This window comes from Acomys russatus, chromosome 6, assembly GCF_903995435.1.
Source record: "Acomys russatus chromosome 6, mAcoRus1.1, whole genome shotgun sequence".
NCBI lineage: Eukaryota > Metazoa > Chordata > Mammalia > Rodentia > Muridae > Acomys > Acomys russatus.
In genome coordinates this window covers 38,855,327-38,879,252 of record NC_067142.1, presented here as the reverse complement: position 1 = coordinate 38,879,252, position 23,926 = coordinate 38,855,327, and the positions used below count along the sequence as shown (strand labels likewise).

General features: G+C 36.6%; 1 protein-coding gene across 1 annotated transcript in view; it reads left to right on the top strand.

The window, feature by feature from the left end:
- The window catches only part of LOC127191078 (complement factor H-like), a 147,537-nt gene that overhangs the window by 54,928 nt on the left and 68,683 nt on the right, over positions 1–23,926 (top strand). Inside the window, exons 10-11 of the mRNA XM_051148318.1 lie at positions 9,332–9,514; positions 10,738–10,914. Coding sequence (XP_051004275.1) covers positions 9,332–9,514; positions 10,738–10,914 — 360 coding nt within the window. The remainder of the gene's footprint in view (positions 1–9,331; positions 9,515–10,737; positions 10,915–23,926) is intronic.

The window sequence follows — 23,926 nt, the reverse complement described above, 5'->3', positions numbered from 1 at the left end:
CAACTGTGGAGAACGTTCTGTCCATTGCCTAGATCTGGGTAGGGGTTTAAAGTTTACCACCTGTATTGTCCTTGGCTGGTGCCATAGTTTGAGCGGGACCCCTGGGCCCAAATCTGCCTATCATAATGTTCTACTTGTAGGTTTCTAGGACCATCGGGATCTTTCCACTTTGCTATTCTCGCATGCTTCTCTCATCTAGAGTCCAAATAGGATGTCCTCCCCTCTGTCCCAGTTTCCTGGTAAGTGAAGGATTACATGGGACATGCCCCTTGGGCTAATATGCTCCTCTTATGAACATTGATGCAAAAATATTCAATAAAATATTTGCAAAACAAATACAAAAACACATCAAAGAGATCATTCATCATGACCAGGTAGGCTTCATTCCAGGCATGCAGGGATGGTTTAATATACGGAAATCCAACAATGTAATCCACCATATAAACAAACTAAAACAAAACAAAACAAAAAAACCCACATAATCATCTCTTTAGATGCAGAAAAAGCATTTGGCAAATCCAATACCCATTCATGTTTAAAGTTTTGGAGAGATCAGAGATACAAGGCACATACTAAACATAATAAAGGCTATATACAGCAAGCCAATAGCCAAAATCAAAGTAAATGGTGAGATACTTAAGGAAATTCCTCTAAAATCGGGAATAAGGCAAGGCTGCCCACTCTCTCCTTATCTCTTCAATACAGTACTGAAAGTTCTAACCAGAGCAATAAGACAACAAAAGGAGATCAAGGGTATCCAAATGGGAAAGGAAGAAGTCAAATTATCCCTATTTGCAGATGATATGATAGTGTACATAAGTGACCCTCAAAATTCCACCAGAGAACTCCTAAAGCTGATAAACACCTTCAGCAAATTGGCTGGATACAAAATTACATGAAAAAAGTCTGTAGCCTTCCTATACACAAATGACAAGCTTGCAGAGGAAGAAATTAGGAAAACCACACCCTTCACATTAGCCACAAGCAATATAAAATATTTAGGAGTTATTCTAACTAAGCATGGGAAGGACTTGTTTGAAAAAAATTTCAAAACTCTGAAGAAAGAGATTGAAGATGACCTGAGAAGATGGAATGATCTTCCTTGCTCATGGATCGGGAGAATTAACATAGTAAAAATGGCCATCCTACCAAAAGCAATCTACAGATTCAATGCAATCCCTATCAAAATACCTACACAATTTTTTAAAGACATTGAAAGTTCAATTCTGAACTACATATGGAAAAACAGAAAACCCAGAATAGCTAAAACAATCTTGTACAATAAAAGGTGCTCTGGAGGAATCTCCATACCTGATCTCAAACTGTAGTATAAAATAATAGTAATTAAAACAGCATGGTACTTGCACAGCAACAGGCTGGTTGATCAGTGGAATCAAATCAAAGACCAGATATGAATCCACACACATATGGTCACTTGATTTTTGACAAAGAAGCTAAATCTATTCAATGTAAAAAATATAGCATCTTCAACAAATGGTGCTGGCCTAACATGTCTACATGTAAAAAAAAATGCAATTGGACCCATATTTTTCACAATTCACAAAACTCAAATCCAAGAGGATCAACATAAAACCAGAGACACTAAGTCAGAAGAAAAAGTAGGGAGGAGCCTGGAACACATTGGCAAAGGAGACAATTTCCTGAACAGAACACCAAGAGCCCAGGCCTTAATGTCAACAATTAATAAATGGGACCTCATGAGGCTGAGAACCTTCTGTAAGGCAGGAGACACTGTCAAGAGAACAAAGCGACAGCCTACAGACTGGGAAAAGATCTTCACCAACCCTACATCTCACAAAGGTCTAATATCCAAAATATATAAAGAACCCAAGAAATTAAACATCACCAAACCAAATAACCCAATTGAGAAATGGGGCTTGGAACTAAACAGAGAATTCTCAACAGAGGAATATCAAATGGCTGAGAAACACTTAAAGAAATGTCCAACCTCCTTAGTCATCAGAGAAATGCAAACCAAAACAACTCTGAGATTCCATCTTACTCCTATCAGAATGACAAAAAATAAAAAATTCAAGTGACACCGCATTTTGTCAAGGATGTGGGGAGAGAGGAACACTCCTTCATTGATGGTAGGAATGCAAACTAGTACAACTTTGAAAATCTGTCTGACACTATATCAGAAAACTGGGAATAGGACTTCCTCAAGACCCAGCTATTCCACTCCTTGGAATATACCCAGACGATGCACCAGCACACAACAAGAAGATTTGCTCAACCATGTTCATAGCAGCCTTATTCATAATAGCCAGAATATGGAAACAGTCTAAGTGTCCATCAGTAGAAGAATGGATAAAGAAACTGTGGTATATTTACACTATGGAATACTACTCAGCTATTAAAAACAAGGGATTCCCGAAATCTGTGGACAAATGGATTGAACTAGAAATGATCATAATGAGTGAGTTAATCTTGAAGCAGAAAGAGTCAAATGGTATATACTCACTTGTATCTGGAAACTAGCCCAAGGGGTATGTCCCATGAATGCCTTCACTTATCAGGAAAGTGGGACAGAGGGGAAGAATTCCTATCGGGACTCTAGGTGAGAGAAGCATGGGGGAATTGGGAACTAGAAGGATCCAGAGGGTCCTAGAAACCTACAAGAAGAACATTATGATGGGTGGATCTGGGCCCAGGGGTCATGCTCAAACTATGGTACCAGCCAAGGACAATACATACAGTAAACTTCAAATCCCTACCCAGATCTACCCAATGGACAGGACATTCTGCACAGTTGAGTGGAGAGCAGGGTCTGACTTTCACACAAACTCTGGTGCCCCATATTTGACCACGTCCCCTGGATGGGGAGGCCTGGTGGCCCTCAGAGGAAAGATAGCAGGCTACCAAGAAGAGACTTGATACCCTATGAGCATATACAGGAGGAAGAAGTCCCCCTCAGTCACAGTCATAGGAGAAGGGAGTAAGGGAAAAATGGGAGGGAGGGAGGAATGAGAGGATACAAGGGATGGGATAACAATTGATATGTATTATGAATAAATTAATAAAATATATTAAAAACAAAATGTTCACATTACATAAAGGATTTTAAAGATGCAAGGAAAAAAGTCTAAGTCACACATGAAGAAAGACACATTAAAATAATATTTGACTTCTCAATTAATACTCTTGAGAGTCAGAGGACCTGGAAAGATTCAGCTGGCTGCTGTAGACTTGATTCCTTAGTTTCTTCTGGATATTTCAAAGCAAATTTGATGATGCTATCTTTTCATTGGTTCTGTATTTTATTGGAAACCTCATTCAATGGGACCCTGCTGGGCCCTTTGGAAGTCCAGCTGGCTGCAATAAAACAGCTTGTCTCATCTATTTTTTCAGATTAATCTCTGAAGCCAATTTGTTGTTTTTCCAGCAGTCTTCTTGTCTCTCTACCTATCTTTCACTTTTATCTATCATCCTTCTGTCTGTCTGTCTCTCTATTTATTGGTGTATCTATATCTTGTAATTCTTTTTTCTTTTTATCGAAAATAGATTCAGTAGAGTGCAGTGGAACACATCTGTAATTCCAGCACTCAAGGAGGCAGAGGCAGACCTCTCTGATTTCGAGGCCAGCCTGGTCTACAAAGAGAGTTCAGGACTGCTAAGGCTTCTCATAGAAACCCTGTCTGGAAGAACCAAACAAACAAACAAACAAAAAGATTTGTTTCTTGTACAATATATCTTGATTAGAGTTTTCATAACCTATACTTCTCCTTTTCTTTACATAGATATAGACTAATTTACCTATCTATATACATTTTAAGGACCATTTTGGCTATGTTGTGGTAGTTTTGTGGTATTTGTGAACATTTAAGAAATTTATGGAGATAAACAATTAGATTGACATTTATAAAGTGTTTCTTAGATAAGTATCTAAAACAGACTTATGAGCACTATGGTATGTGCATGATTCAGTCTGTGAGAACCTGGCATATGGATTTTCAGGATGTCTGGGATATTTTTATATTCCTAACAGCAATGATCAAACTTCCAGTTGATTTTTTCCATATAAAAATCAGGAGAGGCAGATTTTAGATTCTAAATATATCTGTATAGCAATGCGTCTTGTACTTTAATTTTTATTCATAGTTGACCAGTATTAGCAATCTCTCAAAATTCCCATTTGAATTGGTTATTTTCTTTTAATTTTTTGTGTGTTTTTTAATAAATTTATTTATTTATTAACTTTACAACCCAATCTTAGTCTCCTTTATCTTCTAGTCCTGGTCCCACCCTCCCTTCCTCTTTCCCCATCCCCCCCCCACATTCATCCCATTTGAGAGCCCTGATTTTTCTAAAGTTTTAGGAGAGTATAAGGTAACTGATAACCTGTTTATTCTCAATGTGTATGCTGAGTGCTGCAAGCATTCTCCATATTCTTTGTTGCCATCCCACAGATTTGGGTAAGTAGTTTATATTTTATTTGGTCATTATTTTCTTATAACTATGTTATTCTTGAAACGTTTTGATTTTACTTGTTTCACTGACTACATTTTTCTCTCACATAATATATCCTGATTAGTTTCTTCTCCCTCTGTTCTTGCTAGTTCCTCTCCACCTCTGCTAATATTTAGATACACCCCAATGCTGTCATCATTAAAAAAAAACTTATAAAGAATAATAATAACATAAGATCAAAAGTAACACACTGGAATAGGACAAACAATCTGAAAAAAAAGAGCAAAAGAAAAGGTACAAGAATATGAGATTCACTTGTTCACACATCCAGTAATCACATAAAAACACTAACCTGGAAAGACGTAAAAGAATAAAATTAAAAAGGAAAAACATTGATAAATACTAAATACTCCTACTAAGGAACATGATGGAACTCACCTCTAAATTTTTTTTTTAGTTCATTTTCTGTTGGCCTTCTATTGCTGGGTAAGGAGCTCGCCCTTAGGAACAGTTTGTTTTACTGACAGTGTCCTTTGCTTTACAGAAGCTTTTCAGCTTCATGAGGTTCTGTTTATTAATTGTTGATGTTAGAGCCTGAGCTACTTATTTTTGTTTCGTAAGTTGTTGTCTTCATGCCAATGGTCTCAAGGCTCTTACCCATTTTCTCTTCTAATAGATTCAAGGTTTCTGGTTTTATGTTAAGGTCCTTGATCCACTTGGACTTGAGTTTTGTGCAGGGTGATAAATATGATCATATTTACATTTTTTCTATATGTAGACATCCTGTTAGGCCAGCATCATTTCATGAAGATGATATCTTTTTGTCCACTGTATGTTTTTGGCTTCTTGGTCAAAAATCAAGTGACTGATGCTGTGTACGTTTATCTCAGGGTATTCCATTCAATTCCATTGGTCCACCAGTCTGTTTCTGTGCCAGTACCATTTAGTTTTTATTACTGCTGCTCTGTAGTACAGCTTGAGATAAGAGATGGACCTATCTCCAGAGGATTTTTATTATACAGGATTGTCTTAGCTATTCTGGGTTTTTTGATTTTCCATATAAAGGTGAAATGTTTTTTCAAGATCTGTAAGAATTGTGTTTGCATTTTGATAGGAATTGCATTGAGTCTGTAGATTTATTTTGGTCAGAGAGCTATTTCTACTACGTTAATCTTATCAATCCATGAGCATGGGACAGCTTGCCATCTTCTGATATCTTCTTCAATTTCTTTCTTCAGAGACTTGAAGTTCTTGTCATACACATCTTTACTTGCTTGGTTAGAGTTACACCAAAATACTTTATGGTTTTTGTGGCTATTGTGAAGGGTGTTGTTTCCCTAATTTCTTTCTCAGCCCATTTGTTTGGCTTGCTTAAACAATATCGTTGAGGAGAGGGTCTCTACTAGAGTTAGAGGCTGGGTTTCTGGTAGCCTGTGTGGCCCTGATCCAGCATGGAGTCTCTTCAGTATTGGTGTCTGGTCTTCTGGCAGATGTGGCCTGTGGTTGGGGAGGGGTTGTCTGGATGAGGAACCAAAAGAATAGGCAATGTCTGTGGATGTCTGGCTTACCTGGTCTCCTGGCAGCAATGACCTTTGTATTGTGTTTTCTAACTTAATTCCATTACTTCTTAGTATCATATATGTGTTGTTCTTCTATGTTATGGCTTGCATAGTAACTGTTTATTTGAAAGATATACATTTACATAGCTATATAACAATTGGGCTATCTTTACCATTTTAAGTAAATAAAGGTCAGGTTTTAGATTTGAAACACGTCAGCAGAAAAGTGGGTCATTATATTTATATTTTATCTTCCCAGTGGACTAATAATAGAAATCACCTGAAATTCTTTTTTAAATTAATTATTTTCTTTTATAATTTATTTATAACATTTTACATATCCAGGATACAATTTATCAAATTTGTGCATATATTTTGCATGACATGTCTTATGAGTTTCTAATATTATTTCTAGAAACTATATTTTTAGCACTCTACGATGCGAGAGTAAATATTTGTAAATTATTTTGATTATTTAGGACACTTAAAAATAATTTTAATTTTTAGAATTTCCTCTTTTTATAGTTCTTTGAATTTTTTCATCAATGTTTTTTTATTCTATTCACTCATTCCTAACTACTCCAAGGTATACACTGCTTTTAATATCCACACAACTTTCTGTCCTCTTTTCTTTTTTTTTTTTTTTTTTCTTGAATCAATCCATGATGCCCAATTTGTGATGTATTTATATTCTTCCATATGTGGCATTACATTGGAGAATGACTGGCTCACCAGGAGCATATCCATGAAGAAAACTGATTCCACTTTTACCACAGCTGCTGGGAATGGGACTCTTTGCGCACCCACACTGCCATGCTGGTACGGGTCTAGTTTGTACTTGGACAGGCCTTGAGTACGCTGTCACAACCACTCTGAAGTCATACATAGATCTTCCCTGCTGTATCTGGAAATTTCTCCTTCCTAGTATTTATGTGTCTCTCCCAACTCTTCTACTCTTCCTGCCCTTTCTTCTGCACAGTGCCTACAACTCTAGTAGGAGATGTAGTAAAGATAACCCATGTACGGCTCCATATTTATTCTCTTATTCTTTTACATGTTAATCGCTTGTGGGTATTTGTTTAAAACGAACTCTACTTCAGATAGCTGCTTCTCTGGTGACAGTTGAGAGATGTGCTAATTTTCTGAAAATGCATCTCTCATACATGAGTACAACATTTTATCATCTTTCTGCTACCACCTACTCCTCTTCTTTCTTCCCTTCTCAAAATTTTCGCCACTTTTTAAACTATGATTATTCAGCGCGCGCGCGCGCACGCACGCACGCACGCACGCACACACACACACACACACACACACACACACACACACACACACACACACACAAACCACTAAGCTTGAAGATACATGTTTTAGTCCTGATCATGTGCGATTGGATAACTTAGCGAAGATTGATTTTCTTCTCCCAGCATACATTGATTACCTATTGGTCTTCATGTAGGGGTAGTGATTGTGAGAATGCCTCCATATGCATTGGTATGTCAACTGGCATTTGGTGAACTCATTTAGACAACCATGAGATTTCATGGACGGTGTTTGCCTGTCATATATAGAATTCAGTGTCCCATAGGAGACACCTAACATTTTTGGTCGTCAAAATCTTTCTGTTCCTTATTAAATGATAATTACCCAAGCTTTAGGTGTAGAGATTGTTTTGTATATGAATTAACTGGAACTGACTGTCAACATACAGTCAATTGTTCTCTGCATTTTAACAAGTTGTGGATTTTTGTCATGATCTCCACATGCTGCAAAACCAAGTTTCATTGAAGAGCAGTGGGAACAGTAGGTATCTGTGTACATCAGAATAAGTATTTATAATGTCATTAAAAATTGTACCGTTTTATCAAAGCAGTAATCATTTCTTCTTTAGGTAGTTGCATAGATTTAAAGTACCAGGCACAAATTCCCTCTTACTGTTTGAAACTTAGGTCCAGTTGTACAGCTGGGAAGATATTCACTTGTTTTTCATCCTTGGCAGTATTAATTTACTGGATAAATATTAGATATTTGTTAGATTTACACAACTACATGTTCTACAATCACATACATAGACTCTGGAAAACCAGCTGTTCCACGACCTTAGTGTGGTGATATTTTGTGTTGGCATCTCAGGGAGCAATGCTGAAGAAGCCTTTGATCTGTTCTTTTGACATCATGTCTAAAATTTTCCTGGTTTATTTTGGTTGTTTCTATTGTTTGTGCTGAAAGTTGAGACTGCTTAGACTTTCTAAAGAATTAGGAGGATCAAGAGAATCTTCCCCATCTTCCAGTTTGGATATCTTGAATTGGTGTCCTGGGAACCTTTGATCTTACTATTTGGAGTAGTTTTTCTTCTCATGTTCCCCTGAATCAGAATGTCTTATAGTGTGCTGACATTTGGCCCAAGAAGCTAAAGGGAGGCTGCTGAGATCTGCAGAGTTCTACTCTATATTTTTCTCTTCAGTGCTTTTCTATGGCTCAGGCCCAATGACTCTAATCTTTTTGAACACAGTGGTTTTTTTTGTTTTTGTTTTTTGTTTTTGTTTTTTTTTTCCATTAAACTCAGTAAAATATCTTTTTTTCTTCTTTTCTGGTTTGGTCTTCATTTTGCTGTCTTCTGGAAAATTACCCCCTATTTAAAGCTGGTTCAATAATGAAACTCATTAAACTCTTGCTACTCTGTAGTTCTAGTCTAGGGTTCTTTGTTTATCAAAACATGGTATTGGTAATTTTCAACTATATATTGCTGCTTCCTCTTTGTGTCTGGCACTCTATTTTTATTTCCTTTGTGCTACAATTTTATTATATATCTGAACAAAAATAATGACCTCGTCACTACTTCTTTGTTTGGCTTCTGCTTTCACTCAGTTCATATTTTTACATTTTGAAAATTTTTGTTTGTTCTAGTATTTAGTTTCTTTTCCAAATCCACAAAGTAAAATTAATTATTGAATTTTAATTTTTTGTTCTTTTCCAGTTGAGTTTACCTTTATATTTACTACTTAGTGAAAAAAATATTGTTCAGATTTCTGACAATTTGTAGCATTATGGATTTATTTAGATAAGAACATTACACATTTTACAACAAATTATCAGTATTTTAAATGTTACTTTGTTAGAAAAAATTCCCAGAAGACTACAGTTACGTGTCTTTAAACCTATGAGGGTTTGTTTTTGTTTCTTTGCTTGTTTGTGGGTTTTTTTTTTCTTGTCATGTGAATGAATTCAGTTATTTCAGATCTCGTACAAAAGACTAATGGCTATTTTTATTATGTTTTTAATATTGTAAATCCTTAATCCAATATGCATGTGCTCATATTTTCATTTCTCTTCTTTTTTAGAGACATGTTCAACATCAGATATTGAAATTGAGAATGGATTTTTTTCTGAAGGTGATCCAACATACGCTCTAAACAGAAAAACACTGTATAGATGTAAACAGGGCTATGTAACAGCAAATGGAGAAACATCAGGAACAATTACTTGCCTACAAAATGGATGGTCAGTTCAACCAACATGCATTAGTGAGTATTTCATTATATTGCTGGCATTACAGTGGTGATTCATAAGACTTTTGTTTTATTCTCCTTGTATGTGGCTGATGCTATTTTATTTGAAAAGTGAGCTTTAAACTTGGAGACCAATACACCAATACCTTTTTTCCATTTGGCTCATTTCTGCATTGTAGATATGTGTTCATTTCCCTTTTCAATGATATAAAAAATCCTGTAGTTTCCAATCTAGTGAAGGAATCTTTGACTAGCTGCATTTTTAAGGTGTCCTATCTTGTTAACAAAGTCCTATGCTCCTAGATGTAGAGGTAAAGTTCCTCATGAAGATATGTGTACATTTTTAATTCCATGAGTATAGGATAACCTTGTAATATGTACGTGACTCTATGAGTGAAGGTCATCTCAGAATGTCCTCCCCTTAGAAGCTATTCTCAAATACTTTGATATTGGAAATTAAAAAAAAAAATATGTCCAGGTAGCAGAAAATTTCACTGTTTTGAAAGTTTTCTTTGCTTTAGGACCTATAGTTGATGAAGGTTTTTTTTTTTTTTTTACAAGAATAATAACTAGTCCATCTTATCATATTTATCAGAAAAGTTAGACAGTCATATTTCTCAAGAACTAATCAATATACTTTAAACAATAAGAAATTTAAGATACTCACTAATTCCTTAGTTTTAATTTTTCATCTAGTGTGCCTTTACAAGATCTAGTTAAAGAAAAAGCAATTAAAATTATTCCCATGTAATATTCATTTATATTAAATTACAATTAATGAGTCTTTATTGGATATTCCTGTTGTTAAAGAGAAAACCATTGATGTAATAGAATAAATGTAAATTCAGCTGATATACTTTGCTATATTTTATGAATCATTTTAACTACTATATGGAGCATTAATTCACAAAATGCTTTTATACTTCTTTAAAAATATGTATGCATCTGTACTTGTCTGTTTACTTGTAGTATGTGATAAATATAAGAAAACTTGTGCTGAAGAACTTTTCTATAATAAAATATTAGAAAAGCCTAAGAAAGGAGATAAATGCTATATAAAAAGTATCTCATTTTAACAATTATTTCAGGAAAATAATATATTGTCAGTCTTATGTTGTTTTTTATATATTTTTTAAATTCATCATATATTAAACTATAATGACTTTTGTTTAATGGGAATCACTCAGATTGTCCATTAACACATTAGAAATGAAATATTCTATTTTATTTTACATTAGAGTCTTGTGATATGCCTGTGTTTGAGAATGCTGGGACTAAAAATAATAACACATGGTTTAAACTCAATGATGAATTAAAATATGAATGCCATGTTGGATATGAAAACAGAGATAAGCATACCAAAGGCTCCATAACATGTACTGATAATGGATGGTCAGATATACCCTCATGTTATGGTGAGTACTATTTTCTCTGTACTTTTTTTAAAAAAATAAAAATGAATATTTGTGGTGTTAAAAAATTGAATGCCCTAGAATCTACCTTCTGATTTAATGTAACCTAAGAAAAAGGATTCTTTTGAATGCTAAAGATTATATTTATTTTCATTATTTTACTACATTTATTTATCCTCTATGTGAATATGTATATGTGTGTGTTTATAGAGGTGTGTGTACCATATTACACATGTAGATGTAAGAGAACCTGTGAGAGTCAGCACTTCCTTTTAATCATATGGTTCCCAGGGATTGAACTCAGGTCTCCTGGCTTGAATGTCAGCACTCTCATTGACTGAGCCATATCACTGGCCTGATAATCTGATTTTTAAAATAACACACTCATCTGTGGTAGATGGCACATGATTATGATTGAAGCAATTAGGACCATGGAACAAGAGATTTTAAGTATGAGGACATGTTTGGCTACATAATGAGCCCCTGCTTCCAAAAGCAAACAAAAAACATATTAAATTAATTATTCCTTTGTGTGTATCTCTGATTAGAATATAATTGTTTTATTATGATCAAATCAAGCTTTTAATTATTTAGACTGGGTTTCCATTATTAAAATTATGATTTGAAATATGATACAAGGTCATGAAAACTTGAACAGTGTGATGGAAAGAATGAAGGACAAGTAGAATAGCAATTTTATTTTATTTTTTTAAAGACTAGTAGCAAACACCGAGAAGTTTGATTTGCAGCATCAAGGGTCCACTCAAATGTAATTCATCAAAGATGTCTGCACCTGGCAAGGTGGCATACCCTATAATTCTGGCACTTGGGAGGTAGAAGCATGAGGTTCCTGAATTCCGTACCAGTCTGGCTTACATAGGAATTGCAAGTGTTGCAGCTCTAAGGAGCAGTGCTTGCCCAATGGAGGTATTGCAGGCCTTAGCGGGAAGGCTTCCCCAGTGCAAGTGGGACAGCTCTGAAGGGAAAGATATCCTGGCAGCAGGGAGCCAAGGAAAACCACAAAGTCACACTGTGCAACAGACCTCACTAAGAGCTTTATTTGCAAAGACACAAGAGAGTGGCTGTCTCTGCTTTGGAGAGAAGCAGCAAAGAACTCAGAGGTAGGCAGGATTCATATAGGGTTTCTTGGTGCGTGAGTGAGCAGAGCTTTCCAGGGTTACTTGGGATTTCTGGGATTTTTTTTTTTTTTCTCTGATCCTGGCACAAAGCTCTTGATTAGTGAGATTTTGAGCTTAGAATTTGGTGGACTTCTGTGGCCCATTCTTGGACAAGCTCAGGGGTTCATGGTTTTGTGGATTATTCTTGGGCTCTCTTTTCTCTGGAGTGGAACTTGGCCACCTGTATTGCAAGGAGCTAGAGATAAAAGAGCCAGTAGTCTAGAGGTAGGGCTTGGTCACTTGCATGCCTCCAGGGTCTTACAGTAAGAGGGTGGCTGTCTCTGCTTGGGTCAAGATGAAGCAGACAGTTGAGCGGGAGGCATGTTTATATAGGTTTTTTAGGATGGAGGAGTTTCCCATGATGGAAATGTTGAGGGTGGAGATTGACGACATTGCCAGATAAACTCGGATTAGTGAGTTTTCATGTTCAGTATCAGTGTGTTTTCAGGTTAGAGATTGGTGGGTTTTGGAAGGTTTTGAGGCCAGAAGTGGGCTCAGACCTTTTACCCTACAGAAAGATTGTCGAGTCCCAGCCCGTGGAAAAAATCGAATCAGGGTTCACCTGAAAGAGGGAGTAGGGATTGAAAGTAGGATACAGAGACGCAAGCACATTTCTGATAAAGATTCACTTTATTGCCGACTAGCAGGAACATATATAGGGCAAGGTCAATAGGATCTATGCTTATCTCACTCACTCTAGACCCGGGCAAGAATGCAATAGCCTAAATCGCATCTGTAGAACTTCCTAGTTCTGTGAATAGTTCCTTGTAAGAACTTCCTAGATCCTCTGGGTGGTTCCAAGTTGAGACTTCTCTACTTCTTTCAAAGGTAAATAGTCCAAGGAGAGCCTAGAACACAAGACCTCATGGTGAGGTAAAGGTCACAGCATACAGCCTAAGCACAGGATTTCTGACATGGCAGAATTTGGCACGGGTCCCCCACAGAAGATCTATCATAAACAAATAAATAAACAGAAACAAGGACCTCCAAATTAAAAAAAAAAAAAAATCAAACTAAACAAATGGCGATCATTAATTATCTCTAAGTATAAGCAGTTCAAAATTATTACATCAGGGCTTTCTACAATACAATATTACAATAGAATGCACGGTCACTAGTGTGCTAGAAGTCCCTAGTAGATCAACACTGTGCAGTGGATCAAGATCTTTCAAGGAGCCTCAGGGGCCACTCCCCGTTCTCTATGGGCCTCCAAAAGGCTTATCTCAACACTCACCACACATTTCGATTCAATTCAAATTCAAATTAAATTAATTTATTCTTATCGTTAGCAGAAAAATGGCAATCTTAAGCAAAATAGAATTCCATAAAAATGGAGGATTAAAAAAAAAACAATGGGGCATAAAGGGAGTGTTTATAAAGGTGGATATCAAAAGGTGTGCTTTATAGTTGTCTATGGAATATGCCTCTGGGCAAGAAGAGAGTCTTGCTCCCCTCAGCCGTATCTCTTTCTCATTGTATAGTAATAAAAAGACCACTTCATCCATGTCCCACAGAGATAAGCAAGTTTTACAAAAGCAAAAATCAAATTTTAATTTTAATACCATTAGCCTATCATTTTTCTTTTCTTTTCCCTTATTCTTCTTTCTTACAATACGTCCCAACCAGAGCCTTCCTTCCCTCCACTCTTCCCAGTACCTGCTCTCTTCTCCACCAGATCCACTGCTTCTCCCTTCCCCTTTAGTGAGGAGCAGGCCTTTCAGGGAAATGAACCAAACATTGCATAACCAGCTGCAACAACACTAGGCACAAACCCTCATATTAAAGCAGCCAAGTAGCTGGGGTAAGGGTCTCAAGGAAAGACAAAGGAGTCAGAGACACTCCCATTCCCATTGTTAGGATTCTAAAAGTTGCCCAAGCTAAGTGACAGCAGTGCATACAAAAGGGGTCTAGCAGAGACCCATTCAGGATCCGTGATTGCAGCTTCTGTCTCTACAGCTCCTATGAGCCCTCCTTAGTTGATTCTGTGGGCCAAATTCTCTTGGTTTCTTCAACTCCTCTGGCTTCTCCAATCCTTCCTCCCCCTCTTTTGTGGGGCTCTTCATGCTCTGCCTAAAGTTTGTCTGTTGTTCTTTGCATGTGACCTGTTCAGTTTGCTGACCAAGGCTTTTTGATGATGATCGGGCTAAGCACTACTCTATAAATATGGCAAAATACCGTTAGAAATCATTTCATTGACTTTTTTCATGCAAGTTGTGTTTGGTTCTATCCCATGTCTCTGTGCCATCCAGCTTCCAGCTCTTGGCCATCTGTACAGTGTCAGACATTGGCTCCATCTCCTAAATCGGGCCTCACGTTAGATCAGGCCTTGGTTGCTCACTCACACAAGCTCTGACCCGCCATTGCCCCAGCACATTTTACAGGCAGCATAGATTGTGGTTTGAAGGTTTTGTGGCTGGGTTGGGGATAGATTTTCACAAACTGCACATCTAATAGAGGGATAATATTCAAAATATGTAGAGAACTCAAGAACCTAAATACCTATGAACTAAAAAAAAAAATAAAAATAAAAATCCAATTAAAAATGATGTACAACTCTAAATAGAGAATTCTCAATAGTGGAATCTTAAGTGGCTGAGAAATACTTACAGAAATGTACACCACCCTTAGCCATTAGGGAAATGAAAATCAACACTACTTTGAGATTCCATCTTACAACAGTCAGAATGACTAAGATCAATAACACCAGTGACAGCTCACTCTGGTGAGGATGAGGAGCAGGGGAGTGTTCCTTCATTGTGATATATATATATATATATATGTATAAACATACACAGTCACGATTTCTATTATTCAATATGATGGTTCCCCACAAAATTGGAAATCAATTTAACTCATGACCCAGCTATACCACTCTTGGCCATATAACCAAAAGATGTTCCCTCATATCACAAGATGTTTACTCAGTTATGTCCCTAGCAGCTTTATTCATAATAGGCAAAACTGAAAATAACCTAGATTTCCTCAACTGAAGAATATTGTTGGACTTTTTGGGGGACCTGCCAGTGTTTGAATAATGACACAAAGACATTAATTTTTGTTACAGCTTAGGCCTTAGCTACCTCCCAGCTAGCTCGTTTAACTTAAATTAACCTGACTATTCTAATCCACATCTAGTCCCATGATCTGCTCCCTCCCTCCCCCCCTCTCTCCCCCTCCCTCTAATATGTCCAACCTCCTCCATATCCTGCTGGGGAATCTTCCTGTTTCCTTCTTCACACAGAAACTCTTTCTCTGCCTGGATTTTATGCCTTCCCCTTCCTGCATAGATATTGGCTATGAGATCTTTATTAAACCAATCAGCAAGTGAGGAAGTTGAACATTTGTTTTTATAAAATAAGAGGCAAGTGATGGGGCATAAGAACAGCAATACCAAAAACCCTGGCTAGTCCTCAGGGCTCATCAACACTTGAATATACAAAGACATACTTTCACACACTACACCCCAGCAGAAGACTGCATTTTAAAATGTGGTATATTTACACAGTGACATATTACTCAGTTGTTAGAACAAATGTCACCATGAAATTTGCAGGCAAATGACAGAACCAGAAAAAAAAAATCCTGAGTGAGGCATCACAGACCCAGTAAGGCAATCATGATATATACTCACCTAGTGTAAATATTAGTTGTGAAGTCAAGGATAGTGATGCTACAATCCACAGACCCAGAGAGGCTAAGTAAGAAGGAAGGCTCTGGGAGGGATGCATGGATCTCCCTGGGAATGGGAAGTAGAAAAAAAATTGTGAATGGACTAAGGCAGGTAGGGATGAAAACAGAGAGATCAGTTGAAGGACAGAGAGAAGGATGGAGTGAGTTCAGGAAGGGATGACTGGAAGAGGTGGGAATTTAGAGGACTATGTGGAAACCGAGTGCAATAGAAACTTCCTGAAACCAATGAGAGTAATTAATCCTAGAGGCGACTTCTGATAATGGAGGATATAAAACCTGAACAGGCCATCTTCTGTAACCAGGCTAGGCTCTCATTATCCACTTCTGTAAAACTAACTTAATCACCAAATGTAAATGTTGTCTTGGAGACTTACTGCTGAATAAGCTCACACTTTCTACTTCTTTTCTGAACTCTGGCTGGCTAGGTCAAGTCAGCTGTGCTTGGCAGAACTCCTATTCCAATCTATCTTCCCATGGCTCCTCACTGAATTGCTCCACTTGGTCTCAAACTAACACTGGCCCTTTATAATAATCTGGTTCCTTCTTATTATTCTCCGGCTTCAGCTGCCTCTGTTGCCTTGCTGAATGATCTGATTGACTCTCTCTCTCTCTCTCTCTCTCTCTCTCTCTCTCTCTCTCTCTCTCTCTCTCTCTCTCTCTCTCTCTCTCTCTCTTTGTGTGTGTGTGTGTGTCTGTGTCTCTGTTTGTCTATCTGTCTCTCTCTGACTCTCCTTCTCTCTGACTCTCTCTTCTTCTCTCTGTCTCTCTCTCTTTGTCTCTGTCTCTCTCTCTGTCTCTCTCTCTCTCTCTCTCTCTCTCTCTCTCTCTCTCTCTCTCTCTGTGTGTGTGTGTGTGTGTGTGTCTCTCTCCCTCCCCCTCTCTCTCCCTGTGCTATTCTTAAATAGCTTCTTTTTTTTTTATTTTGTGCTGTTCTCATGAGAGGTGGTCATATCCTATCTCTGACTCATTCTTTCAAATTTTTCTCTGATTCATCACCTAGTCTGTCCCTCAACTAGAGGTCATTTCCAAATATGGCTGTTTCCTTCAATAAACTAACTATACTTTCATTTGTTTAAGATTAAAGGTGTATTTTAAGGGCATGTCTGTATTACAGCCAATGGGACTAAAAGTGTATGGCCTGTCTGCATCCCAGTTGGATCATATAGACCTAGGTCTTTTCAGATGATCCCTTTCCAGAGCAGCCATGTTGCTAGATTAAAATTTTCTACATTATTATTATCTTACCTTAAGGCTCCTAGAATCTTACGGGCATTCCAGGGCAAAGTTCTACAGCCCTTAATGGATACCTGGTTCCATCTTATGTTTCTTTAGCCACCACTGTGGACCTGTGTAAATTATTACACATTTCTGAGTGCCCTAATGAGTAGGATAGTGCTGTTCATTCCTGGGAAGGCAATACTACAGGTCTATCAAGTAGGCCTGGTCATCACATCCCCAAAGTAATTGTATTATGGAAAAATTGCATTGAGTCTTGCTCAAGATGAATTTTTCCAGTTAATCTAAAGCTCAATTTTAAAACAAAGAAATAATTGGGAATGTATTCTTCTAGAGTCTCACATACTTAGCATGTGCCATTTCTCTGACTTCCATTGGTAGCCCCAATGCAAGTTTTCTTTCTTTCTTTCTTTCTTCCTTTCCTTTCTTTCTTCCTTTCCTTTCTTTCTTTCTTTCTTTCTTTCTTCCTTTCTTCCTTTCTTTTCTTTCTTTCTTTCTTTCTTTCCTTTCTTCCTTTCTTTCTTTCTCTTTCTTTCTGTTCTTCTTTCTTTTCTTTCTTTCTTTCTTCCTTCCTTCCTTCCTTTCTTTCTTTCTTCCTTCCTTTCTTCCTTTCTTCCTTCCTTTCTTTCTTTCTTCCTTTCTTTCTTCCTTTCTTTCTTCCTTTTCTTCCTTTCTTTCTTCCTTTCTTCCTTCCTTTCTTCCTTTCTTTCTTCCTTTCTTCCTTTCTTTCTTCCTTTCTTCCTTCCTTTCTTTCTTTCTTTCTTTCTTCCTTTCTTTCTTCCTTTCTTCCTTCCTTTCTTCCTTCCTTTCTTCCTTCCTTTCTTCCTTTCTTTCTTCCTTCCTTCCTTTCTTTTCTTTCTTCCTTTCTTTCTTTCTTTCTTTCTTTCTTTCTTCCTTCCTTCCTTCCTTTCTTCCTTTCTTTCTTTCTTTCTTTCTTTCTTCCTTTCTTCCTTTCTTTCTTTCTTTCTTTCTTCCTTCCTTCCTTTCTTCCTTTCTTTCTTTCTTCCTTTCTTTCTTCCTTTCTTTCTTTCTTCCTTTCTTCCTTCTTCTTTCTTCCTTTCTTTCTTTCTTCCTTTCTTTCTTCCTTTCTTCTCTTCCTTTCTTTTCTTTCTTTCTTTCTTTCTTTCTTCTCTTTCTTTCTTCCTTCTTTCTCTTCTTTCTTTCTTTCTTTCTTTCTGTCTTTCTTCTTCGTTCTTCTCTTCTTTCTCTCTTTCGCTTCCTTCTTCCTTCTTTCTTCCTTCCTTTCTTCTTCTTTCTTCTCTTCCTTCCTTTCTTTCTTCTTTCTTCTCTTTCTTCCTTGCTTTCTTCTCTTTCTTTTCTTCCTTCCTTTCTCTTTTTTCCGTTCGTCTTTCTTTTTCTTCCTTTCTTTCTTCTTTCTTCCTTTCTTTCTTCCTTTCTTCCTTCCTTTCTTCCTTTCCTTTACTTCCTTCTTACTTCCTTTCTTTTCTTTTCTTCCTTCCTTTTCTGCCTCCTTTTCTTTCTTTTCTTCCTTCTTTCTTACTTTCTTTTCTTTCTTCCTTCCTTCTTCCCTTCCTTTCTTTCTTTCTTCCTTTCTTTCTTCCTTTCTTCCTTTCTTTCTTCCTTTCTTCCTTTCTTTCTTCCTTCCTTTCTTCCTTTCTTTCTTTCTTCCTTTCTTTCTTCCTTTCTTCCTTTCTTCCTTTCTTTCTTCCTTTCTTCCTTTCTTTCTTTCTTCCTTTCTTTCTTCCTTTCTTCCTTTCTTCCTTTCACATATACTAGTTTTATAACATCTATTTCAAATATGTTGCTGATCATTCACTAACACTTGTGGGGTTTTTTATTCTTTCATACATTCTACCCCATTTCAGTTTGCCCACCCTCCTCTCCTCTAGTTCCTTTCCCTACTTCTTCCTGTCTCCCAGATCCACTTCTCTTCATTTTCCCATCAGAAAAGGGCAAGCCTCCCAGAGAAATCAACCAATCACGCCATATCAAGTTGTGAAAAGACCAGCACATCCCCTCATATTAAGTCTGGACAAGGTGACCTAGTAGGAGAAAAAGAGTCCCAAAAGCACACAAAAGAGTCAGAAAAAAAACCTCTGCTCTCACAGGAGTTCCACAAGAACACTACGCTACATCACCATAACATATGTAGTCGGCCTAGGTCACGCCCATACAAGATCCCCGATTGTTGCTTCAGTCTCTGTTGAGCTTTTATGAGTCATGCTTAGTAAATTCTGTGTGTTTTCTCGTGGTGTCCTACAGTCCTTTCTTTCCCTCTTATGGGGAATTGCCTGATCTCTGCCTAATGTTTGGCTGTGGGTCTCTGCATGTGCTCCCATCAGTTGCTGGGTCTAGCCTCTGATGATGATTATGCTAGGGTACAGTCTATAAGTATAGCAGAGTAATATTAGGAATCATTTCATGATACTTTCTGGTCACATTTGGTTCTATCCTAGGTCTCTAGGCTATCCAGCTTTTGATTGCTGGTATTCGTACAGTATCAGGCATCAGCTCCATTTCATGGCATGAGGCTTAACTGTACATCCATTAGTTGCCCACTCCCACAAATTCTGAAGCCACATCTTGCATGCAAGACAAACAGTAGGTCAAAGGTTTTGAGGTTGAGTTGATGTCCCAGTCCTTCCACTGGAAGACTTGCCTGGTTACAGAAGATGTCCACATTGCTAGAACTCTTTGCTAGGGTCACCCGCAGAGATAGATTACCTGGAGTTTCCATTGCACTAGATTTCTGTGTTGCCCCCAAAAGGTTACCAGTTCCAGTCATCTCTTCCAATACTCTGTCCCTTTACCCCAACCTGATGCCTTGTGCTCCCATCTTTTAAGTTTTAAAAGTATCATTTATCTTTTACGAATGTCCCTAATTAAGAATTGCAACTTTTAATTAATAAATTAGAAAGAAGGGTGGTTTCAAGACAGAAAAATGTTATGTATTTATTTACTTACTAATTTATTTTTGGTAACACTCAACAATATCAATAACTAAAGAAAAAATTATTACAATAGAGAATGTTATACATTCTTCATTTCAGTAAGAATAATTGAGAACTGGTTAGTAATTAGAGCTAGAAGTACAACAAAATAATTTAGAGTGATATAAAAGTTTTACACATGTTTCTTAATTTTTTCAAAGTTTAAAATCTACTAATTATATTTTCCTAACTTCAGATATTAGAAATGATTTTATGTGATTTACTTTCACATTATATTAAACTGAAAGGATTTTTAATATGAGATTTAGATATTGTATGGCACTGATTTCACATATGCAAGAAACAATTTTGTATTGTTAGATAGTGGTTATGACTTTAACATTAATAATTCTCTGCAGCAAATCAGAGCCTAAAAAAAGTAAGTTCATTTTATTAATCAATTTTATAAATAATATATTGCAAAATTTTACATTTCTCAGAGACTCCCATAGTGATTTATGAGCTATATCGAATTAATATGCAGCATTTTCATAAGGAAGAGGGTTATTGACACACATAATTCTCTGATTAACTGTGTATTCTAACTATCTTACTTTTCAAGAAAGAGAATGCAGCATTCCCAGACTAGAACAAGACTTAAATGTTAACCCCAAGCAAGAAAAATATAAAGTTGGAGATTTGTTGGAATTCTCTTGCCAAAAGGGACACAGAGTTGGACCAGATTCAGCGCAATGCTACCACTTTGGATGGTCCCCTAGTTTCCCAACATGTGCCGGTCTGTATCTGTGTTAAATTTGATGAGTGAGAATCAGAAGTTTATTTTTCTTCTCCTATTATTTCCTAGTCTTCAGTATGTCTATAGCCTAAAACATATTCAGATAAATAGATATCCATGAAGGATATGGTTTGTGTGGCTAATACAGTCACTTATTTACGAGATCATTCTCAAGTTAATTTGTTTCTTAAAATGTGGTATTAATGTGTTTATGCATGCAGACATGATGACTGAGAGACTGAGGCTGGAGAGACTTCTTGCATTTTGTCTACATTGCCACTAATGCTGGCATTTTCATAGCATAAGTCTTCCCTCACATTGCATAGAGTGTGTCCAAACAGTATGAATGCAGACTGTAATTAATTCAATAGCAGGTATTAAACAAATTAAAACAGATGCTTGCTACAATGCTGATAATTGTTTGATAAACTGTTGCCGGTTAATGTGCTGAATGATTTGCACGTATCCTCAAGGTATCAAGTTTACCAAATATTCTGCCTTCAGTAGATTTGCAATTCTATTTCAATAGATATATTACAATCATGAAATGTGAATCTAAAGTACATACTGTTTATTTAGAAAAGTATTATAAAAAGTGATATGGTGAATAATTTTTTTATTTCTCTATTTGCTAGAGTTTGAGACTTAAGATGGATGCTTTCATTTATTTACACATATTTCTGCAATAGGTCAAGTAAGATCATGTGGTCAACATCCTGAACTACTCAATGGGGATATTAAGGGAACAGAGAAAATAGAATACAGCCATGGTGAGGTGGTGGAATTTGATTGCAAACCTAGATTTCTACTGAAGGGACCCAATAAGATAGAGTGTGTTGATGGGAAGTGGACATCCTTGCCGATATGTGTTGGTAATTAGAAACATTAATACTTAAACATTGTTTTGTATCTCATGTAATGCCTTGATCATAAATACACTTTTGTGAAACATCTACAGAGGAGGAGAGAACATGTGGAGACATTCCTGAACTTGAGCATGGCTCTGTCCAGTTTTCTGTCCCTCCCTACCACCACGGAGATTCAGTGCAGTTCACTTGCACAGACACCTTCACAATGATTGGACGTGGGTCAGTTTCATGTATTAGTGGAAAGTGGACCCAGCTTCCTCAATGTGTTGGTAAGTCTGTGTGCCTCAAGTTGACACTTTTGCGAAATTTAATATTTTCATTGCAGAAATATTTGTTTCTATATAATTATGAATTTAGTAGTGTTTTGGGGAATACCTAGTCTTAAATAATATGATTCCAAAATGTCATTAGTTTTAAATAATGTGAGTCTAGAGGCCTGGCAGCACTCAGAGGAAGGACAGCAAGTTACCAAGAAGAAACTCGATACTCTAAGAGCATATATAGGGGGAGGGGGTCTCCCTCAGTCACAGACATAGGGGAGGGGAGAAGGGGGGAAGTGGGAGGGATGGAGGAATAGGAGGAAACAAGGGAAGGGCTAACAATCGAGATGTAATATGATTAATTAATAAAAAAGTGTGAGTCCAAATTTACATTGTTTATAATTATTAATGTAATCTGTAAATGTTTGTTGGTTACCATAAGATAAGTCAGGCTGTTAGTTGTAAATTTCAGTGTGACTGAAATGTAAATGCAAATACTTGTGAAGATATGACTAAGTTATAAAAATATTATTTCTGTTATCATATGACACTCTCCTTTCAGATCTTAGAAAGCCTTAAAATATATCAACCATTTCCAACTCTCCTATAACAAAGTTCTCTCTCTAAGAGCATCTATGATGCTTGTGTTTATTCTACACACTGCAAACTGAAGTCTGTGTGGTGAAGGTGGGATAATATGCCCTGGCATCAACTACAGATGTTTAGCTACAGATGCCTGTAGTCGCCTACATCTGACTTTTTCTAGTTATCTCTTGCTTTTAGTGTTAATGTACAAATATTTCTATGGTAAAAGTATTTTTACTCTGACACTAAACATTCTTACATTTCTCCATATATTTAGCTTTCCCTTGACTAATACGAAGCAAATCAATTTCAGAAGCAAATCAGTCACATAGTCACAGTGTCCCTTTAACTTTCTTCCTTTTCCTTTGTAGAACTTAGGCTTTTGTCTTTTTCTCAGCCAATCTTTAGGAAGGGACCAATTCTCGGGAGTCTTTAGTGCTTCTATCACTCTTATCTATACTTTAAATACTGTTTATAAACAATTACACTACCTTGCCTAACTATTTACTTTTATCTGTGTTATCTATGCTCATTTCACTCTAAGTTTCAAATTATTAACAAATGTTATCTAGGATCTGCACTGAAATGCCAAATTAAAAAAAGTGATCATCCTCACAGAGTAATTAAGGTATATATCATTAAGAGGTCTCTCTATATATCCCTTACTTATAACACAACCAGAACAATTTATTATTTTAGCTTAATGTTGTTATATTATAAAATGATATAGCATATTAAAGTTCTTCTTATAGACTCTTATGAAGGGAATATAAAGGACAAAGATAATGAGTAAAAGTGCCTAACTTCTTACACCAGTCCTCTCAAAAAGTATTTGAAATATTTGTTTTCTACACTATAATTTAGATGTTCATTTCTTATATGACATCTATTAAAAAAGGACATGTAAAAATAGAAACTGCCCACATCCCATACACATGTGTTTTTATTTTACTATTTTAACATTATTAACTATAGACAATATTAATGGGAGAGCAATAAATGTGAACCTTATCACAGCTTTCAAGTTTGTGACCAAAGATGATCAAGTCATAATCATTTTTTATGTAGAGCACCCAAGACAGTGATTTTTCTATTCTTACAGTTGTCTACTATCCAAATGCCTTCCTTAACACAAACTATCTCTGAGCTATAGAAGGCAGTTGGTATATCTTTCTCACCCCACAGGCTACTTCTACATGGTGATGCTCAACATTTTAGTTGTACAAGTTTATAGAAATAAAGCAAAATTAAATCAATTGCATAGATAGTTCAATGCAGTACCTAGCTCACTTTTTGTAATTGTTTTTACTTTCCATGGAAATATTTTCATACAGCAACAGATCAACTGAAAAAATGTAAAGCACCAAAGATAAACGGAAAAGGGACAATTCTATTCAGCAAGCGTGAATTCGATCACAACGCCAGCATAAGTTACAAATGTAGGGAAAATGACCACTCAATCTGCATCAATGGAAGATGGGATCCGGAGCCAACCTGTGCAAGTAAGATC